Source organism: Prionailurus bengalensis, chromosome B1 (assembly GCF_016509475.1).
Source record: "Prionailurus bengalensis isolate Pbe53 chromosome B1, Fcat_Pben_1.1_paternal_pri, whole genome shotgun sequence".
NCBI lineage: Eukaryota > Metazoa > Chordata > Mammalia > Carnivora > Felidae > Prionailurus > Prionailurus bengalensis.
The window spans coordinates 84,652,283-84,674,575 of NC_057344.1; the positions used below are offsets into that span (position 1 = coordinate 84,652,283).

General features: G+C 36.8%; 1 protein-coding gene across 1 annotated transcript in view; it reads left to right on the forward strand.

The window, feature by feature from the left end:
* INPP4B (inositol polyphosphate-4-phosphatase type II B) overlaps positions 1–22,293 on the forward strand; it is a 399,964-nt gene that overhangs the window by 316,358 nt on the left and 61,313 nt on the right. The window contains 3 exon segments of the mRNA XM_043568210.1: positions 589–706; positions 5,606–5,746; positions 10,139–10,236. Coding sequence (XP_043424145.1) covers positions 589–706; positions 5,606–5,746; positions 10,139–10,236 — 357 coding nt within the window.

Consider the following 22,293-nt stretch of genomic DNA (forward strand, 5'->3'; position numbering starts at 1 on the left):
ATTGGGTATATTGGGTTAGAGTAAAATATATTATTAATATTAATTTCACCTCTGTAAATCTTACTCTTTTAAAAACATGACCCCCCAGGAAATTTAAAATTATATATGTGGCCTGCATTATATTTGAATTGGATAGTGTTGATCTGGACTCTAACTCAATTTCCTCCTTCTTAGGCTTTCTTTGTTAGTGTGCTGAGAAATAAAACTAGTGTGAGCCTGGGTCAGTAGTCTAAAATTCAAACATCTCTATTATTTCTAGAAAAATCAAATATCAGTCCTGCCAATGGAAAGAGATCTGCATGATCCTCTGTTTCATAAAGGAGTTAAAACTTCCCAATAGCCTTCCACCAAATGTACACATTCTTCTTTCCCTCAAAGGGTACTTGGACTGCTGGAGTCCACTGAAATGGTTTTTATTTCACTGGTGAAAGCCTTCAGCCTCTGAGGAAAAGTGTTTAGAATAAATTCACTGCACTCAGAAACTCATTCACTAAAATGCTAGAACAAATCCCAGCAGGGAGGTGTAATACCAAATGACATTTTCTTCAAATAGTATATTTGTAACAATGCTCCTTCTCCCTTGTGTAGGTGATGAAATCGGAATGCTAGAGGACATGGCTGTTGGCATTTCAGATTTGAAGAAAGTTGCATTTAAAATAATTGAAGCCAAGTCCAATGATGTCTTGCCAGTTATAACAGGAAGGCGGTAAGTGGTGCCTATTTCCTCGAGACCAAGCTTTGTTAGATATTTGTGTTAACTCCTGACAAAGGAGCCAAGGAGAATTAAGGTTTGGTTGGGAAACTTTGCTCTTGTTCTTTTTTCCTTTTTTGTGCAAAATAAGTTAGGGGATGTAAGAGGGGAAGATCTTGAAAAACTCTCAGAAGTCTCGTGAATGTTTATCAATTGTCCGGTAGTGAGGTGAGCCTTGTAGTATTCCTCCAGGAAATATGAGGAATTCAAAAGAATAGCAGGCGTCAGAAGAGCATTTCTCTTTATTACTATCTATTCCAAAGCTCTACATGTTTTTACTTTTGCTGGAATCATTTGGTTAATAGCATCATAATTCCTAAAATGACTTTTTATTAAATTCTGTTAAAAGCAGCAACATTTTAGAAAGGATCTATTTCTGTGTCACGGGGCATATACCGCCATTTTTCTTAATTATTTTTGACAATTCACTCACAGACTCAAATTTCTGAGAATGGTTTTAAATAAATAGCTTTGAAGGTCAGTGTATGATGGGCAGAATATCAGAAATAGTTAAGAAAAATGATGATGTGTGGAATAGACCTCCAACAAAAGAATTGTATCGTTTGGTAAATCATTTCAGTTGGGGTCCACCATATTGTAACCATTTGGAAATTAGCACTTTTAAATGCTGCATGAGGATATTTGAAATTTGAAACATTCTTAGATCACAAGGAAAAATATGAACATACTAAAGAGAAGGCCCTTTTCATACTGGAGAGAGATGGAGAAGAAAGTAGGTAGAAAAGTTCAAACTAAACTTGCTTTCTTGGGCCACCTGGGTGGCTCAGTCAGTTAAGCACCTGACTCTTGATCCGAGCTCAGGTCATGATCTCATGGTTCTTAAGTTCAAGCCCTGCATCGGGCTCTGCACTGATAGTGTGGAGCCTGCTTGAGATTCTGCCTCTCCTTCTCTCTTCCCCTGCCCACTTGTGTGTGCTCTCTATTTCTCTCTCAAAATAAGTAAACATAAAAAAAAAATTAACCTTGCTTTCTTGTCTATAGTCAATATATAATAGTTATTTTAAACTTTGTATGAAGGATGCTCAGAGATACATGATTGAATGAAAGGTGACTATTTCTTATACATAAAGAAAAAATATCCTCATAAAGCTAAATATTTCATCTGTGAACTCATGCTTAATTTTCCATGCATTGGAATAAAGAAGAATAAAATTGTTCATACACACACCTGGAAAACAGTACCACTCTATATTACTATGGAGATTATTATCAAAAGTGGGAAACTGATACTTCTATCACAATTAATATGGAAAGCTTACCAGGCCATTTGGTATAGGCAGAGTATACGCTTTTTCTGAGGGAATGTGCAGGCTGTGCCTAAATTCAAAAGTTACGAAACAGATGTCAGTGGAACTCTTAGAACAGCAAAGTGAGCAACTTGGCAAATCCTCTCTCCTAACAGGAGCACTGCAATTGGACAGAATTGTCTAAAATGACCATCTTGAGACTAAGGAAATAAATGTGCACACAAACTCAGAAGTACTTATTGATGAAAAACTAGTGGACATTGGTTAAGACCATTGGTGTCTGTTGGCTCTCTTGCCTGGAGTTGCTCCCATCCAAGCCAGCTGGGTAGTTGGGTCAGCACAGTTTTACTGCGGTGACACAATCTGAGAAGACCAGTGGTTTCACTACTAGAGGGGGCTGACTTTATTTGGACTGGAGAGCAGAAAAAAGCACACTCCTGAAAAGTTGTTGGAAGCAGTGGTGATACACATAACAATGTCATTCACAATAACGTCAAAAAATAATTATATCGGACCAAATTTAACAAAGTACTCTAAGAATTGTATACAGAACACACAAAATCGTGCTTAGAGAAATTGATAAGATCCAATAAACAGAAAAGACAGTCCGTGTTCCCAGATTAGGATACTCAGTATTGTTTCGATGGCAATTCTCCACAAATTGATCTATAGATTCAGTCCAATTGCTGTCTAAATCCCAGTAGTCTTTTGTGCAGAAATTGGCAAGCTAAACCTAAAATTTGTATGGAAATGCAAAGGAACCAAAATTCCAAAAACAATTTTGCAAAAGAAGGACAAAAGAAGACTTACACTTTCTGATTTCAAGACTTAATATGAAACCACAATAATCAAGACTTTGTGGTACTGGAATAAGTATACACATCTAGATCAATGGAACAGAATTTAGAGCCCAGATGTAAACTGTTCAATTGATTTTTGACAGAAGTGCCAAAACCATTCAATGGAGAATGGGGAGTCTTTTCAAAAAATGTGCTGTGACAATTGGTTATCCATATGCAGAAAAAATAATTTAGAACCCAATTTACGTCACACACAAAAGTTATAATGGATCATAGGTCTAAATGTAGGAGCTAAAACTATTTGTAAAACTATTTGAGAAAATATTTCTAAGTTGGGTTCAGGAAAGAGTTCTTAGATAGGACCCCAAATTGTAGATTCATAAAATAAACAATTTGGTAGATATAATTTAATCAAAATTATAAACTTTTAAGGATCAAAAATATCACTAAGTAAATGAAAAGACAAGCCACAGATTGGGAGACAATATATACAAATCATATATCTGATAAAAGACTTGCATCCAGAATGTATAAAGATTCTTACAACTCAATAATTATGAGAAAAAATCCTAATTTAAAAATGGGCAAACAGTTTGAATAGATTTTTTGCCAGGTAAGATATGTGAGTGGTTTATATGCATATGGAAACATATTCAATATCATTAGTCATTAGGAGAATGCAAATTAAAGCCCCAAGTGGATACCGCTTCATCATAGTGGAAACCATCATAATCAAAAATCAGACAAGTGTTCACAAGGATGTGAGAAACCTGGAACCCTCATACATTGCTGGTGGGCATATAAAGTTGTGCTGCCACTTTGGAAACAGTTTGGCAGTTTCTTAAAAAGTTGAACGTAAAATTACTATATGACTTTTAGGTATATACCAAAGAGAAAATGAAACCATATGTCCACACAACAGCTAATGCACGAATGTTGATAACAGCATTATTCATAATAGTCCAAATCATGAAGTAATCCAAGTATCCGTCAACTTGTGAGTACATTGACAAAATGTGGTATATCTATACAATAGCATGCTATAAAAAGGAATAAAAAGGAATAATCTGCTGATACATGCTACGACATAATAACTTCAAAGTCATTATGCTAAATGAAAATGCTAGACACAAAAGACTATATATTACATAATTCTGTTTATATGAAATATGTAAAAAAGTAAAATCTGCAGAGACAGGAAATAGATCAGTGGTTTCCTGGGGCTGACAGTGGGATTGGGGTTTGAATGCAAATGGTCATTCGCATTCAAGGGAGAGATTTGTTTAAGGTGATGGAAATGTTCTGAAACTGGATTATAGTCAGGACTGCACAACTCTAAAAATTTGCTAAAACTCTGAATTCTGCACTTACAATGCATGAGTTTATGTCAGTTATATTTGATTCAAGCTGACAAAAAGTTATCATAAAATACTATATAATGTTTCACCTTCAGTGTACCTTTACACATGGACTCACTCATTAATACTTCTCGTATTCTGAAATAAATAAACATCAGCCCTCTGTTAGCCAGGCTATTGTAAAGGGCACTGAGAGCATTTTTAAAAAGAAAAATAGGGGTGCCTGGATGGCTCAGTCGGTTAAGCGTCCGACTTCGGCTCAGGTCATGATCTCACAGTCTGTGAGTTCGAGCCCCGCGTCAGGCTCTGTGCGGACAGCTCAGAGCCTGGAGCCTGTTTTGGATTCTGTGTCTCCCTCTCTCTCTCTGACCCTCCCCCGTTCATGCTCTGTCTCTCTGTGTCTCAAAAATAAATAAACATTAAAAAAAAATAAATTTTAAAAATTTAAAAAAAAAATAATAATGTGGCCATTCATCTGCGGCTAGTGCTAACATCCCTGCTTGCCAGATTGGGGGTATGTCCTGGTTCTCTGGTTTGAAGCACAGGGTCAATCATCCAGAGTACATGTCAGTATTGTTATATTTTAGAAAACTAAAAATATCCTCACAAAGAGACTCACTAGTTGTCCTGTGCTTCTTTTCCCAATACATGTATTGCTATCCCAGCACTATATATAGCTCCAGAAACACATGGATTTTCATAAACTCTGAACAAAACTCTCTATATTTTAATACTCAATTCACACTGCATCAGAAGATGTCAAGTTTAAAAATGTACAAGCAGCTATTCTTGTTGACCATATTCTGTGAATCCTAATTTAAATTTTCCACACCAAACAGTAGGGGTAATTTTTAATGGAAATTTCCAGTGAAAAACCACTCCTGTGATGTGCTAATGTTGCAAAACTGATCAGGAACCCCCAAAGGTTACATTTTAAATAATGAAACAGTTACATTCCCATCAAGCCATCGCAAAGAGGGAGGTTCATCAATAATAATAATAATCAAGCCATGCTAAGTAATGCCTTAAGTGATTGGGCTTATTAGTTTCACTATATTGAAAAATCCATCATTAAATTACTTTCCTTATTCTTGAGACTGACTGGGTTTTAAAAATAATTAAATCAAGAAGATAAATATTGAGTCTCTTATGCACATGGCCCTGGTGTACAAATGAACTAAACATTCTTCCTTTCCTAAAGGATCTCAAAGTAATGGAGAAAAATAAAAAATGAAAATAACTCTTTATGCCAAGTAATTTAATAGTGAAGTGAATGAAATGATCGTTGAATGAATTAATAACAGAAAATAGGGAGATAGCAGCCAGAAACCTAAATCAGTTCTATGTTCCAACTGTTTTATTGTTTCTTTCCAATAAAACTGAATGAAATGAACAATGCTCCTTCTCTTTGCCCTCCGCTTTCTTTAGTGAACATTATGTGGTAGAGGTGAAGCTTCCAGCGAGAATGTTTGAGGCCCTGCCCCTGCAGATTAAAGAAGGGCAATTGCTTCATGTGTATCCAGTACTTTTTAATGTTGGAATCAATGAGCAACAAACTCTTGCTGAGAGGTAAGCTTCAAGTGTAAGATCAGTACTACACATGTTTTTTAATTGGTATGGGTATGTTGAGCAATTCCATACGCTTCTGTGCACAGAACACAGAACTCAGAAAGACTCATGGCAAACGTTCTCCCTTTTTATCACTACCAAGTTATTTGAGATAGCAAGGACAAATATTCACATTTAAGGATCCCTGGCCCACATCAAATTTAAATGTGGCAAAGGAATGAGGAAAATATTGAGGCCAATACCAAATTATTTACAGGGATTAACTTTCTTCATGTTTCCAAGTACAGTGTGTGTATCCAGTTTTAGAAGTTTTACGTTTGGGGGATTGGGGGTACCTGGGTGGCTCAGTCGATTGAGCATATGACTTCGACTCAGGTCATGATCTCACGGCTCGTGAGTTCGAGCCCCATGTGAGGTTCTGTGCTGACAGCTCAGAGCCTGGAGCCTGCTTCAGATTTTGTGTCTCCCTCTTTCTCTGCCTCTCCCACACTCACACTATTTCTCATTCTCCTTCAAAAATAAACATTTAAAAAAAAAGTTTTTGTGTTTTGGGTGCCTAGGTGGCTCCTTGGTTAGACGACCAACTCTTGATTTGGAATCAGGTCATGATCTCGCGGGTTTGTGTGATTGAGCCCTGTGTTGGGCTCCTGTGCTGACAATGCAGAGTCTGCTTGGGATTCTCTCTCTCTGTCTCTCTTTCTCTCTCTCTGCCCTTGTCCTCCTTGCATACTCTGTCTCTCCAAATAAATAAATAAATAAATAAATAAATGTTTAAAAAAAAAGAAGTTTTATGTTCATATGTATTTCAACAATGTAAACTCAGCTAATTTTGTCAAACTTTTCTGGACCTGAAACACAGTCTATTATTCCCTTTTGTTTTGTTTACTAAAATAGCTGTTATTGGGCAAGGTTAGCACATCTTTTCATAATAAATTGCTTAGTCAAACAACAGATGATTATACATAGTGCCATGAGTTAGTGTCAAAAACACTTTTGTGAGAAAGCATAGGAATTACTTTTGCATATTACATGATTCACATGTAGAGATTATTGAAAATGTGGATACGAGTTAAAGTTCATAGAACACATTTTTTTTTAATTTTTTTTTCAACGTTTATTTTTGGGACAGAGAGAGACAGAGCATGAACGGGGGAGGGGCAGAGAGAGAGAGGGAGACACAGAATCGGAAACAGGCTCCAGGCTCTGAGCCATCAGCCCAGAGCCTGACGCGGGGCTCGAACTCCCGGACCGCGAGATCGTGACCTGGCTGAAGTCGGACGCTTAACCGACTGTGCCACCCAGGCGCCCATTTTTAAAAGATTTTAGAGAAAGAAGTCACCATCTTGGCTATGAGGCCTGGCTGGAGAGGTTCCCCTACAGGCAGAACTTCTGGAGAATTTGATAGTCTTCCATATTTAAAATGCTTTCTTATCCATAATTCACTCTCCAAATGGCTCCTTCCCCCATAGGTATCAGTTTAAAAGTGCCTAGCATATTCTTGGCCATGACTTGATATGCAAGTGTTAAACCTTTCCAATGTCTTTTACTAAATTAAAAATGCCACTGCATTTATAGTACTCCTGAATTTTTCAATGATAGTCAAGGTGCCAGTTTTTATCTATTATTTTCCGATGATTTTTCCTTCTCTCCCTCTTATCCAAAAGGTATCCTGAACATCATAGGTTTTCATAATTCTCACTTGTCAGTTACAAAATTAGGTGGCATCTTTGTATTTCATGTTTAATTTCAAACTGTACAGAAGCCATTAATCTCTTTTCTTATACTATGCATAAATCAGAATATATTTGTATTCACTGTGTTGTACAAGTTTTCTTTGATAATTGAGCACTTTTGCAAATAAGTACCTGAAGTCAGATTATATTCCAGTCATTGGTATATATGTGCCTCACAGCAAGTTCAGTGGTTGAGATGAATGATATTTATGAACATAAATTACACAATTTGGGTGGGAAAAACAATAGAGCACTCTAAATTAATTATCTCTTCTTTGGTACACTAAACTACAGAGTGTTTGCGGTTTGAATTAGTAAGTTAAGACCTGTGAATGTCATCTTGAGAGATGTGGAAGTCCCATGCACAGACTTTCAAGGAATAGTTAGCATTGTATTTTCAAGCCCTCTACATTCGGTTAATTTGCATCATTTATGTCACTGTGACTATCTCAGTTGTTAGTTACTTTATTTTAAAAAGGCCTTACCTTCTTTGTGGCGCCCATGTGGCTCAGTTGGTTAAGCATCCAACTTTGGTTCAGGTCATGATCTCACGGTTCGTGAGTTCGAGCTCCACATCCGGCTGTGTGCTGACAGCTTACAGCCTGGACCGTGCTTTGGATTCTGTGTTTCCCTCTTTCTCTGTCCCTCCCCCACTTGTGCTCGCTCTTGCTCGCTCTCTCTCTCCCTGTCTCTCAAAAATAAACATCAAAAAATAAAATGTCCCTTCCCTTTCTTCTCTCTTATCGATCTTGCATATTTTATGTGTGTGTGTGCACACACGTGCACCACGCACACACACACTTTTTTCATATCTGGAAGCTGTAAAAACACATAAGACTTGAAAAGGAGACAAATGACAAAGTATAGAAAAACTTGAAGAGGGAAGGCTGACACTTAGACATCAATCAATCACTGATTTAAGTAAATCACTCTGTCTCTGTTCTCTGAGTCTTATTTCTCTGATTCTGAATTTTGAGCTTTACCAGGCAACATCTACAAGTTAGGTATGCTATGTAATCCAGGTTCAATACTTTACGAACTATTTACCCATTGCCAACTTGTATGTTATGTGTATCCATTCTTAATTAAATAAGTACTAATTACTCTGGCCTACACAACAAAATCCTTCAGACTGGGCAGCTTACACAACAGAAATGTATATCTCATTTGTATATCTCATTTGTATATCAAATGTATATCTCAAATGTATAGCCTCATTCCAGAGGCTGAGAATTCCAAGATCAAGTTTCTAGCCAACTTGGCTTCTGGTGAGAAGTCTCTCTAACTTTCTCTCTGTGTGCTCCCTTGATCTCTTTTGTGTGCACAGAGAGAGACGGTGAGCTCACAGGTGTCTCTCTTTGCAAGGACACACCAATCCTGTTAGATTAGGGCCCCCACCTCATTTGACTTTAATTACTTCCTTAGAATCTCCATTTCCAAACACAGCTACTGGAGTTTAGGGGCTTCAAAATATGATTTTTGGGGGGAAGACACAAACATTAAGTCCATAACAATAGTATTTCTCCAGCAAGGATGATATTTTTTTAATACCAGTTGATTATAATGTATGAAAAAGTTAGAAGAGTGTATTTCAGTGTTTAAGAGAAGCTCTCCTATAGATTTTCCTTCATCTATATTCTTATTCTCCAACCTTAACTCAGCATAGATATTGAGCATTGACCTTGTACCAGGCACTACTCTGCCAAGCTAAGGGACACAGGGAGCATGCAATGTGACAAGAAAAATGGATATGATCCCTGTCCGAAAAGAACTTACCATCCAGTAAGGAAGCCAGGTCAACAAGTAATACATTACAGTTTGACTCATGCAATAAGCAAAGATGTGGAAGGGGCAGGAATAGTGGAGGAAAGAAAGTGATTCACAGATGGGAGGGAAATACATGAGGAAGGTTTCATGGAATACATGAGCCTAAAGCCTGAAGGATGAATTGATCAAACAGACAAGGAAGATAAAAAAAATTCTAGTTAGAGGGAGAATAACATGTGGAGAGTTCCAAAGGTATCAAAATTCTGCTGATGAGGGAGAAAAGTGTAACTACATTCCTATGAGGGTTTTTGGAAGGTTTGGTGGAGAAGTTAGATGCTAAACTAAGGGGGTTGGACTTTGTCCTTATAGGGAGAGAAGAGGCGGTGAAGTTTAGTGAGCTGATATGAAGAACAGGTATTAGACTCACTTCTCCAACGTTGTGTTTATTGCACATGCAGCTCTCGGCATATAGTCAAAGTTAAACAAATATCTGTCGAATGAATGAATGATCTGACCTTGATGTAAAGGAGAGACTGGAAGGGAAGGAGATTGAAGACATAGCATTGGGGTATTTGGGAACTGTATACCCAGTCTAGAGTGGATGTAATTAAATGTCTACTATACAATTACAGTGTTAAGGAAAAAGAAGGAAAGACTGCCAGAGATGTGAAAAGATCAATGAATACTGGATGGGGTGGAGAAAAGAGAGGAAATCCAGAAGAGTGCCTAGATTTTAACATGAGTTAATGGCAGAATACTGGGGATATGTTTAATTCTAAACAAAAGGAGGAGGTGGTTTTAGTCTGGCATCTATTTAAAAATAAAAGGTTAAAAAATGTTACTTTCAGGAGCATCTTTATAACCCATAACTGTTTTCTTTGTTCTATTTTAGGTTTGGAGATGTCTCCTTGCAGGAAAGTATTAATCAGGAAAATTTTGAACTTCTAAAAGAATATTACACAATATTTATGGAAAAGATGCCTCCTGATTGTAAGTACACCAGCTTTAGAAAGCAACAATAATAATTTCTTGATTATAAATTTTCAGGACAGGTCAAACAAAGAGGTCAATGAGGGAAAGACACATGGGGTAAGGATGGGAGAGCAACTTTGAGATTATCTGAATCAAAAAGACTGATTGCCAAGGTGGCATGACCGTCACCTGCCTCACTGCCTTGATTGCACTCTTGATGTCCTGCTGCTCATGCTAGGACATTAATTTTAGTGCCACTGGAAGATACCAAAAATCTAAAATAAGGAACTTATAGTTAAGAATCTCAATTGAGTCTACTAAAAAGTTTGTATAATTCTTAACCATGTAAAAGGGTTTAATGAATAATTAACTTTTTGATTTATAATCTATATCAGATATATCACACATATACAAGGAGAAAATCAGATAGAATACAAGTTATACAAGTAACAAAAAGTGATATGAACTAAGGAACTAATTTATTGAATAGGATTATTGCATTTTTTATGTGAAACTGTTAAGCATCCAAGCCTATAGAAATGTATCTTACACTTCAGCATGTTTTTTATTATTCAATTCTTCAGTTCTTTTCCCCACAAAAGTAAGCACACAACATTTGAGCAATTCAAAGCCAGAGAATCAAAAATGTAGTTGGAGTTCATCAATAAGTGATATAAATGTGTGGTAATATTGAGATATTTACAATGATAAGAAACTAGGTTTTAATAAAGTAGAACATATTGTATTTTTAACCAAAAGCTATAATGAAAGTCTATTATCAAATCACTGGCAATTTTTTCACTGCTCTGTATTCTGATACTTTATCTAAAATACCGTTGGTGGCAGAGTGTTTAGGACTTTTCATAACCCAGTGAATCTTGCATCAAAATATTACAATGGCATATGCAAGTCAAGTGTGGATAGTTAAAAATTTCACCTGCAGTTTTTATATTATTTTATTTCACATAAAATATTATTTTTATACCAAAATGAAATTAAATGCAGGGAAACTTTTTGGCAGCCAGCATTCTTGTGAATTCTAAATTTAATTACTTAAAGTTAGTAATATAAACAAAACTATTTTGCATTAGTAATTAATGAAAAATGGCTTATTTTAACTTGGATGTGGGTAGATAATTTTTATACAAGTTATCTAAATTTGGAATTCTCAGAATTCTTTTTTTTAAATGTTTGTTTATTTATTTTGAGAGAGCACAAGAGAGCACAAGTGAGGGACAGGGAGAGAGAAAGAAAGAGAGGGAATCCCAGGCAGGCTCCGCACTGTCAGCATAGAGCCTGACTTGGGATTTGATCCCAGAACCGTGAGATCATGACCTGAGCTGAAATCAAGAGTCAGAAGGTTAACCTACTGAACTACCCAAGCACCCCTGGAATTCCCAGAATTCTTATAACTTATTTTCTATTTCTATCAGTTCTTTCGAAGTGTGATCACAGAACCAGCAGAATCAACATCACCTAGGAACCTGTTGGCAATGCAAATTCCCAAGTCTCTCTACAGAACTATTGAGTTTTCCCTATAATCTGTGTTTTAATAAACACTTTAGGTTATTTTTAATTGATAATAATATTTGTGAACCAATGATATGTCCTCATTACTTAAAATATATTTAAAAGTAGGTTGTTGGCAAAGTCTATAAGGGGCTTCAATACTATACATAAAATAATTATGTCACCTTAAAAATATGTATAAGTCATTGTTGAAATATGTACAAGTCATGAGTAAATTATTGTCTGAGACACTAAATTCAAAAAAAAAAAATCCCTACATTCAAGTCATTTAAACTCTTCATGGGAACAGAAGTTTAAAAAGTTTGAAAACATAAGACCTCGTGTAGTATACTAAATAAATATAACTAAATATATTTGAAACTTGTAAATATATTTCTTCTTTGAAAACATGGTGGACTTTTGCATCAAACCAATTATATTTCATTAGCTAGGCAGTTGTCTTAACATAGTGAATGTTTCCTGATATTTTGTTTTCTATTATGTCAACATACTTTTGAGACAACCTGTCACAGATTTGGCACAGAATTTTGTGATATGACTTTGGTTGTTTTCCATAACAAAAGTCCAAATCTGATCTATGCACTATACTGACATATGTAGGGTTGTTCCTTATGCAGAAAAGTTGTAACTCAAAGCATCATTTGAGTTATACTCCATTCAAGAAAGAAACTATAAAGCTTTATTAACAGTGTAAATAGAGGTTAGGCTGTTTGTAAAGGAGGAAAAGAATTACCATGCTGAATCGTACCCATAATCCATATAATCTATTATTTTTCTTTCACAGTAAAATTAAGGATAATTTCTGTCAGTGTTAAAAGGATGAGTTAATCCTATAAACCATTACTTTCACTTACTAATCCATTTTGGATGTGCTATCCATTCATTAACCCCATTTATTTTATGATTTATGAATTAAATGGTTGAATTTTACATTATTCTACATGTTTTTAAAAAAATTCCCTTTCTTCCAAAGGATTTTTTTTTTACCTTAAGGGATGTCTTTTGTGATATTGGGATTGAATGAATAAATCTATTTCAACCGATGTGAGAAATACACATATATGATAGGAGACTATCCATTAAGTACAAGAAAAGAAGGATTAAAGAACCCACAAAATATGGAGAAATTGTTCAAGATTGAGGGGCTTCAAGCATCACTGTAGTTAAATGAGAAAGATTTTATACAGGATAAGGTAAACAAGAATAACAAATGTGTTGATGAAGAAAAAAGAGGGATTAAAGAGAAGCTGTTGGATTTGGTGGTTATGAGCATTGATGACATTGCATGGGACCATTTACATAAAAACGGAGTAGAACCACATCTAAGGCATTTAAGAAGAGAACTCGTATTGTACAAGTGGACAACCAGAGCGAAAGCTATCCTCCTAGGAAGGTCGGTAGTGACTACAAAGAATGAAAAAATAAGCTGAAAGCAACAGAATCAAGGAAGAGGGGTTTTCTCCTTTATTTCTCTTTAGTTTCATTTTCCAAGAGACATGAAAATTGTAAAGACATGTGGAAAGTATAGGACAGTTGCAAGGGGCTAAGGATCGGCTCTGGACACTGCATAGAGGCTCTACAAAAGGTTGCAACGGTCAAACCCCTAGAACTAGCCAGAAAGCCCTTGAGGGACCCAGAGAGAGCAGAAGATTATGCCTCCCATATGATACAGAGAACATTACTCAGGAGGAAAAAAGTAGTATTCTGGGTTTTAGAAAAAGAAATCTGCCATGCCTGGCTACAGCCCATATAACACCTGAAGAAATTCAATAAAAGGTCACCCGTGACTGTTTAAGATTGGTGCTCTGAGTATCGAAGGTTTGGAAGGAGGCCAAAGTGTAGTTTAGGTCTGCTGCTCCACCACTGTCTGTCAGGTCTCCAGGCTCCTTTGGTAGTTTCAGAGGGAAAAGGCTTGAAAAGAGATTTTGTTCACAAGCACTTTACTAACTGTAAAAATCATATCAGTCATGGTTTTCCCTGATATGCTGTCAAATTCTTTTAACATAATTATGAAAATGTAATTCTTTAACTATAACATTTAAAATCTGTGCATGAGTGTCAAGCACTCTGAGGTTTACTTTTGCTGAGCTAAGATTTAGTTAACAGGCTGCAATTTATTTAGACCAAAATATTTTCGTGTGCTTTGAACTTACATTTTCAGTTAACATTTTACATTTTTTATTATTTTGATTTATCTTATCTCTCCTTTAAAAAATAAATTAGTGGGTGGGGTGCCTGGGTGGCTCGGTGGGTTAAGCCTCCAACTCTTGATTTCAGCTCAGGTCTCATGGTTCATGAGTTTGAGACCTACATCAGGCTCTGTGCGCTGAAGCATGTTCGGGATTCTCTCTCTCTGCTCCTCCCACACTTTCTCTCTCTCCCTCACTCTCTCAAAAATAAATAAATAAACTTTAAAAAGTGGGGGGCACCTGGGTGGCTCAGTCAGATAAGCATCTAGCTTCTGCTCAGGTCATGATCTCACAGTTCATGAGTTCAAGACCCATATAGGTTTTGCTGCTGTCAGCACAGAGCCTGCTTCAGATCCTCTGTCTCCCTCTCTCTCTCTCTGCCCCTCCCCCATTCTCTCTCTCTCTTAAAAATAAATATAATACTAAAAAATAAAATAAATAAAAAATAGATCAATGGAGCAAAACTGGGTCAGTTAAGAATAAAATCAGAAAGAAAATTATAATGTTAAAACTCAAAATAATGTGAAATATATAAAAAGTAACAGGACTCCATTAGGATAAGAAAACCTACACATGAAAGGATTTCCCAGAAGCAGATGAAAAAGAAAGCTTAACTGTGAATAAAATGCTGAGTATCTAAAATCTACTTTTGTTAGGCCAGAAAATGGATCACGTGACTCTTCATATCTAATAACTTGTCTTTTGAAAACATTGTCATACAGCCATTGAAAGTTCAGCAAGGTTTTTCAAAGATAAGATAGAACTCTCTAGTAAATCAAGATACTTTTTCTAGAACAAATATATGGTAATAGTTCCCTGAGTAAAATTATTGGATTCTGTTTCTCTAAGAAATGGAAAACAAACAAAACAAAACAGAGCTACCAAGGTATCGTTCATAATTGTACTTTACGTAATATAAACTTACAAATGGATATATCAGACTATTGCTAAGAAACAGACAACTAGTTACAGCATTTATAACACATACTATGCTCTGGAAGAAATCAGTCCTAGGTCTTGCCAAGATTTTGTAGCTGATCACACTGTTGGACTTCCCACATGGTTCAATGCCATGGAATGTGGGAGAACAGTGGCTGGCACACATACTAACACATACCTTGTGTTACAAATGGATAAAATCACTGAGGAGCAGCAGATACATCAGTTCTTGGAATATCGTGCATATATCAGAGAGAAAAATTGCACCGCATTTGCTCTGTGTATTAATGAAAATTAAGGCTACTTAAATGGCTATTTCCTTCAGTCGGTAATTCTAGTATGAGCTGTGGTTGCAGTCCAGAAAGTGTGTGATAGAATCAATAGTGACAGCATCAACTATGTGTGCCTCAGAGATGGGCAATGCTCCATAAACAAAATAAGGTGCATTTAAATATCACCTTTATCTAAGTAAATATCTACTTACTGTTTGTATACTTAAAATTGGAGCCCACGTGTGTTGACACTTGTAACATGGCTCACCACTTTCACAAGTCTAAACGTGCTGCCTTGACTCTCTCAGAACAAGCTATAGTGGGGGTTTCTGGCCCCTGCTTTTCAGAGCCCTCTACCCTCGGACTAGCACCCATGCTGATCCTGGCTAACCAGACCTCAGCAGGCTCTGGAAATAACCTGAACTTATAAAATAAGAAATGAAATCTGGCAGATATCTTAAAAGACATTAACAAACACACACAGACATGCAGTTGCACACACACACAAATACACACACTCACACTCATGTACACACCCCATTAAATGTCTTCCGACAATCTGAGTTTTTCCCTTTAGCAAAGGGACTTTCTGATACAGGTTAAATATTTCCCAAGTTTTAAAGTAAATTTCTAAATGAGTAACTTTTTCTCCACATATAATAATTCTAGATCTCCTCTGAATGATTTACATTAATATATATTATATTTATATATATGATATGATTATATATATTGTATGTGTATGATATATACTTGTTCTGAACATTAGGATGGCCCTTCAACGTTACAAAACAGTGACATCAAAGGCTAGTGTTTTATTCTGTCAACTAAGGTTCAGCCATGGGTGACAAAAAATACCATAAGACCCTTCCCCCAGTACCTTTCTCCCTCCTCCCAAGATATCTTTTATATTTTTACTGTCTATAAACTTTAAGTATGAGGTCAGGAAATGCAAGAAAGGATTGGCCTGCACACAGGGTCAGATAGACACAGGATCATGTCTGAATTTGACATGTTATGCTAGCCTAGGCTGTGGTTTGCTAAAATAAAAAATATACATATATTACTAAATCCTTAGTAACCACATCAGTCCAAGCACAGTCAGGAAAACACATTTGAGGAATTTGCTGTGGAGCATTGGTGATAGACATGAAAGAAATGGGAGAAATTAAGCAGGGATCGACTTAGCCACACTGAGTTTAGCAGTATCAAGAAGCTGATGCTAGGCCAGGTGCTGAAAGGACCTAGGTCAGATGTAGTGTCACCAGAGCACAAAATCTAGGGCCATGCTGCTGAATCTTGGTTCTTGATGGGGACTGTCCAGAAGAAGCTGGGACCACAGACAGAAGAGTTGCCCCCTGGGAACTGGAGCCATGCGGAAGCCACGGTCATATCCACAAGCAGAGAGATCAGAAAACAAATACACTGGTTTCTGTCTCCCTGGTTCCTTTAGCCTCGCTCTTAATCCTCATTGTCCAAATTTAACTGTGAGTCAGCAGGCAGCAAGCAGTCTGGGGAACAAGGATTCCTGTGATATAGAGCAGAAGGGAAAAAAGTAGAGAGATATGAGAGCAAATCAGCAATTGACCAGCCCAGTCTATCCCTCAGTCATTCGGCACCTCTTCTTACCTTTTACCCATGCAAGAATAAGTTCAAATGATCCATATCTGGATATGGGGTCAGCAATTTGTGTTTTACCAAGCTCTCTAGGTGACTGTGCTGTACAATATGATTTGAAAACCACTAGGTTAGACTTGTAGAATGTTATAGATTAGTTATCAAATTGTGAATTTATGTTTTGTGTTTCATTTATACTCTAGACCTGAGGATAAAAGAAAGTGAAATTCCCAGAATATTGAAATGTTGTATCTTTTATTTAGTTTTTGCTTAACTAACATGTATTGACCTAAGTGAAGTGTATATAATGTGTACAATTCAGCTGTAATCATGATTCTGGTCAATGTGAGGTTACCTTGATTGATTATGCCAAAGTAAATTAATGTGTCTAAGTTTACCAAGCACAAAGAAAGATCTGAATATTATGGATTTTTGGCATTTTTAACAAACATGAAGATATAAGATATAAGAAGATATAAGGTTCTTGAATTAACACATGAGTATCCTTCCAACAGGAACTATAAATCACTGCATAATTAATTACTACGAATAATTTCTGTCTTGCAGACAGCCAACTCTGATACCATATACACATACAGATATACCCATGAAATATCCAGTTACTCATTCAGATATTTTACTTGTTTTATTTCAAACGCATGTGTATTTGGAAACATTCAGATAGCTGAGGGATTTTTCACATATCATCCATATGCTTGGCATTACACAGACATTAAAGACGAGTACAAGGTGTTGGTGGTATAGGAGAAATTATTTTATAATTCAAGACTACCTTAAGGTTGGAAATGTTTCAGAAAGAACAGATAAAAGAGGAATTTATTTTATTTTTGTTTTTGTTTTTCAAAGTACTTTTATTTATTTTTTTAAATATATGAAATTTATTGTCAAATTGGTTTCCATACAACACCCAGTGCTCATCCCAAAAGATGCCCTCTTCAATACCCATCATCCACCTTCCCTGCCCTCCCACCCCCTATCAGCCCTCAGTTTTTTCTCATTTAAAAGAGGAATTTAAAGATTACTAGCTGTCTCCAATTTTTCTCTACCCATTTTTTTTTTTTCACTGAATCCACTCCAGTCAGCCTTTGGTCTAAATAACTTTACTGAAACTGGTTTTTTCATAGGGTTTAGAGCCAGTGCTCAGTGCTCAGTTCTCTGTTCTCATCCTACCTGATCTAGTAATAGATTTGACATAGTCATTTTTTTCCATCTTTCATCATTTGCTTCCAGGCCACCACACTTTTCTGTGATTGCCTCTACTCTCTGGCTACTTTTCCACTGCCATTACTGATTCCTCATTAACTTTCTGACCTCCAAATGTCGGAGGGTCCCAGGATTTAGTCTACAGATGTCTTTGCTCTTGTTGAACACAGTCTCATTGCTTTAAATACCATCTATTAATTATCAACCTCTGTTCCTACATCACCAGCCCATCTCTCTTCCTGGAACTCTTTTTCTTTTTTTTTTTTTTTTTTAATTTTTTTTTTCAACGTTTATTTATTTTTGGGACAGAGAAAGACACAGCATGAACGGGGGAGGGGCAGAGAGAGAGGGAGACACAGAATCGGAAACAGGCTCCAGGCTCTGAGCCATCAGCCCAGAGCCCGACGCGGGGCTCGAACTCCCGGACCGCGAGATCGTGACCTGGCTGAAGTCGGACTCTTAACCGACTGCGCCACCCAGGCGCCCCACTCTTCCTGGAACTCATATGTCCTGCTCATCACCTCAAACTTTGTTCCTGATATGCCCTTAAAAACTTACTTTTCCATGGCACCTGGTGACTCGGTTAAGTGTCTGACTTCAGCTCAGGTCATGATCTCGTGGTTCACAAGTTCAAACCCCGTGTTGGGCTCTGTGCTGACAGCTCAGAGCCTGGAGCCTGCTTCGGATTCTGTATCTCCCTCTCTCTCTGCCCCTCCTCCACTCATTCTCTCTCTCTCTCTTTCTCAAAAATAAATTTAAAGAAAAACATTAAAAAATAATTTAAAAATTAAAAAAAAACTTACTTTTCTTACTCTCTCTCTCCCTCTCTCTACCCCTTCCCTGCTCATGCTGTCTCTCTCTCAAAATAAATAAACTTAAAAAAAAACTTACTTTTCCTACAATCATCTCCATCTTAGTTTTTAATGAATTCTAGCTTATTTGTTGCTTTGGGAAAGAAAACATTGAAGTCACATTTGACTCTTCTCTTTTTCTCACACCCCACTTTCAGTCCATCAGAAAATTTCACTGGCTCTATTTCCCAAGTGTGTGCCACCAGCTCCCTCCACCTATATTGTTACCATTCTGTGCAAGTCCTTATTATTATTCTCACTCTCATATTATGGCAATAAGGTCCCTCTGGTCTTTTGTTTCCTCTCTCAGCCTCACTCAGTTTCTATCACTGCAGCCAAAGTGATCTTTTAAACATGAAAATGAAATTACGTCTCTCCTCCAACTCTTCTGATAGCCCCTACTTTTTCAGCCGACTGAAAACCTAAATTTTTACGATGGTCTCGAAGGTTCCTTGTTATCTGGCAGCAAATCTGCTGACTCTCCTTTCCTACCTCTCTCCCTCCCTTGCTCTACTATGTCCCACACTGACTTCTTGCTGTTTCTTGGGACTTTTTCTTGCCTTAAATTCTCTACCTTAAATTCTCTCCCTTTATATGGATCCTTCACTTGTCCCTTTAAGTCTTTCCCCAAATGTCACTTTCTCAGTGAGGACTTTCTTAACTACTGTCTTTATTTATTTCCTTTTAAATTTTAATTAGTTAACATACAGCGCAACATTGGTTTCAGAAGTAAGACTTCAGCAATTCATCACTTACATACAACACCCTTGACTGCCCTCTTTATTTTTTAAAAAATTTCTTATTTACATTTCCTTATTTTTTAAGAGACAGAGAGAGACAGAGCACAACTGGGGGAGGAGCAGAGAGAGAAGGAGACACAGAATCCAAAGCAGGCTCCAGGCTCTGTGCTGGAGCCCCACATGGGGCTCGAACTCACAAACTGTGAGATCATGACCTGAGCTGAAGTCAGACACTTAACCTACTGAGCCACCCACATGCCCCATTGACTACCCTCTTTAAAATTGCTATCTTCCGGGGCACCTGGGTGGCTCAGTAGGTTAAGAGGCCAAGTTCGAGCCCCATGATGGGCTCTGCACTGACAGCTCAGAGCCTGGAGCCTACTTTGGATTCTGTGTCACTTTCTCTCTCTGCCCCTCTCACACTCCCACTCTGTCTCTCAAAAACAAATTAAAAAAATATATATATATATTAAAAATTTTTTTTTGAATTGCAATCTCCCATGCCCTAGTCCCCTTCTCCATAACACCTACCATCATCTAGTGTACAATACATCATTTACTTTGTTTGGCTGTATCTCCTCAGAATGTAAGCTCCTTGTGGACAAGTATCCTTGTCTATATTTTGACTTTATATCCCAACTACCAAAAACATTATCTGGCCTATAGCTCATACTCCATAACTATTTGTTGAATGAATGAATTAGTGAGATAGATGAGGTCATTTATGAATGTTTTAAAGAATCTGATATATAGCAAATATATATATAATACTCACAAGCATCTTGCCAAATGTGTGCCCCTCAGGACATATTTTAAGAAATGCTATAAGGGGCTTGGGATCCAAGATGATTTTGTTAAGTTCACACACCTAGCTAGTGGGTGAACAGGGACTAAGTTCCATATTTCCTGATTCCCAGTTAGTGTTCTTTTCACTTTTGTACTGCTGCTCTCCCATTGCTGTAGTTCTTCTGATCATTTCAATTTAAAGCTGCAGATTTAAAAAACATTTGCATATTTCCAGCAGCACCTTTATTTTCAGCTCATTGAAGAAGAAACTCTCATGTACTTACCTCTTCAGGCTTTTAATTTTCTCTGATATTAATAAAGATTAAGGGATTTTTTTTTTACCTGATATGTCTCTAGAAGCACTTCTGTGGCTTTTTGAAAGGAAAAGTGATACAAAACAGTATTCAGTTTTAATTTTCTATGTGCAGGTAAAACCACAGACATAGACTTCTGGTGTCCAATAACTTGTGCACTAGACTGAAGCAACAAATGTAAACAGTACTGCAAATAACAGAGGTAGACATGCACACTCACAGATGCCCATACAGATGGCCGCCCCCCTGTTTATCTCAGCATTGATCTCTGCATCTTCTACGTTACTTCAGGCTCCTCGCAATTTAGACGCATCAGTTTTTTGGTTAGCCCTGTTCTGCTCTAATTTGTATAGGAAAAGTCTAAGATTAGTATATCAGTCAACTTTACATCTTTCTACATTCTTTCCCTCTCACAGGGGCTTCCTTGTCGGTAGAGTAAGTAGACTGAGTTTTGCACTCCAAATTTTACCACTCATCGAAAATTGGCTAGACTCCCAGTAAACCAGCCTAGTAAGTCTACATAAAATGGCATGAAGTCAAAAGATATGAATTCAATTGAAAGCTCACTTAGGTGAATCACTTGATGTTTTGAATGCCTCCATTTCGTTATCGATTAAATGAGAATAATCAATATGTATATGCCAATACATCAAAGTACATTCTACCATTATCTCACCAGAGAAAGGGAGTTAATATTTCCAGTGTCAGTGTCTGTGCTAAGAAGATGTCACACTGCACTTATGAATGTTACAGTGACGGATAAGATCATGACTGTATGCACTTTGAGTTTCTCACGAGAGTTATATGTCTCCTTTGTACTAACAAGTCAACTTATTGATCCAGTTAAAATTGATTATAAAGCTCTTCCTATAGTTTGAAGCAACCTGCCTCTTTTCCCCATTCGGTAGTCTCTTTTCCTCTGTCTTGTGTATATTTATTCAAATATAAATACCTATCTATATTAACCTTAACGAATTGTTTTCTTATAATCACTGCTTGTCTGATAATCTTTTTAAAAAAGCATATATCTCTTTGTGAAATACTGTGATAGGGATGAGATCCTGAAATCATCACCATTAGGATAAGTTTATTGGCCCCACAGTGAGGAGTAAGGTGGATATTAAAAATCTTAGGATTCACTTTCCCCTTTGGAGATAAATATCACCTAATTTAACATGAATCTCCTAGGACTCCAGTTTAAGCATAGTATGACATCTAATAAAGAGTCCAATAATTAAAGGTAAATAAAATTTAGTCCCAACTTTTATTTAAAAATCAAAGAGCAGACAACTAGCAACTTTATGATGATTCTTTTGAAGTCCTTTTGTCCAAGTTTCTAATTCACTCTATTGAGCATGTCACTCTCTCAAACATTTACTGCTTACTGTGTTGTTTTTCTCAGCCACAAGTGCGAAGTCTTTTGTTTCCTTCTGGTCTACCTTTTCTTGCATCCTAAATTCCTCATGCTTCCAGTTCTGCAAAACAAAACTCAGACTCATCTTTGAAGTCAGAGAAGGAGGAGAAACTCAACACTCAAAGATAAAATTATCTTTATCAAGGGATCAGAAAAGATAAGTCTGGTGACATGGATAGTTTAATATATTTTGTTGCTA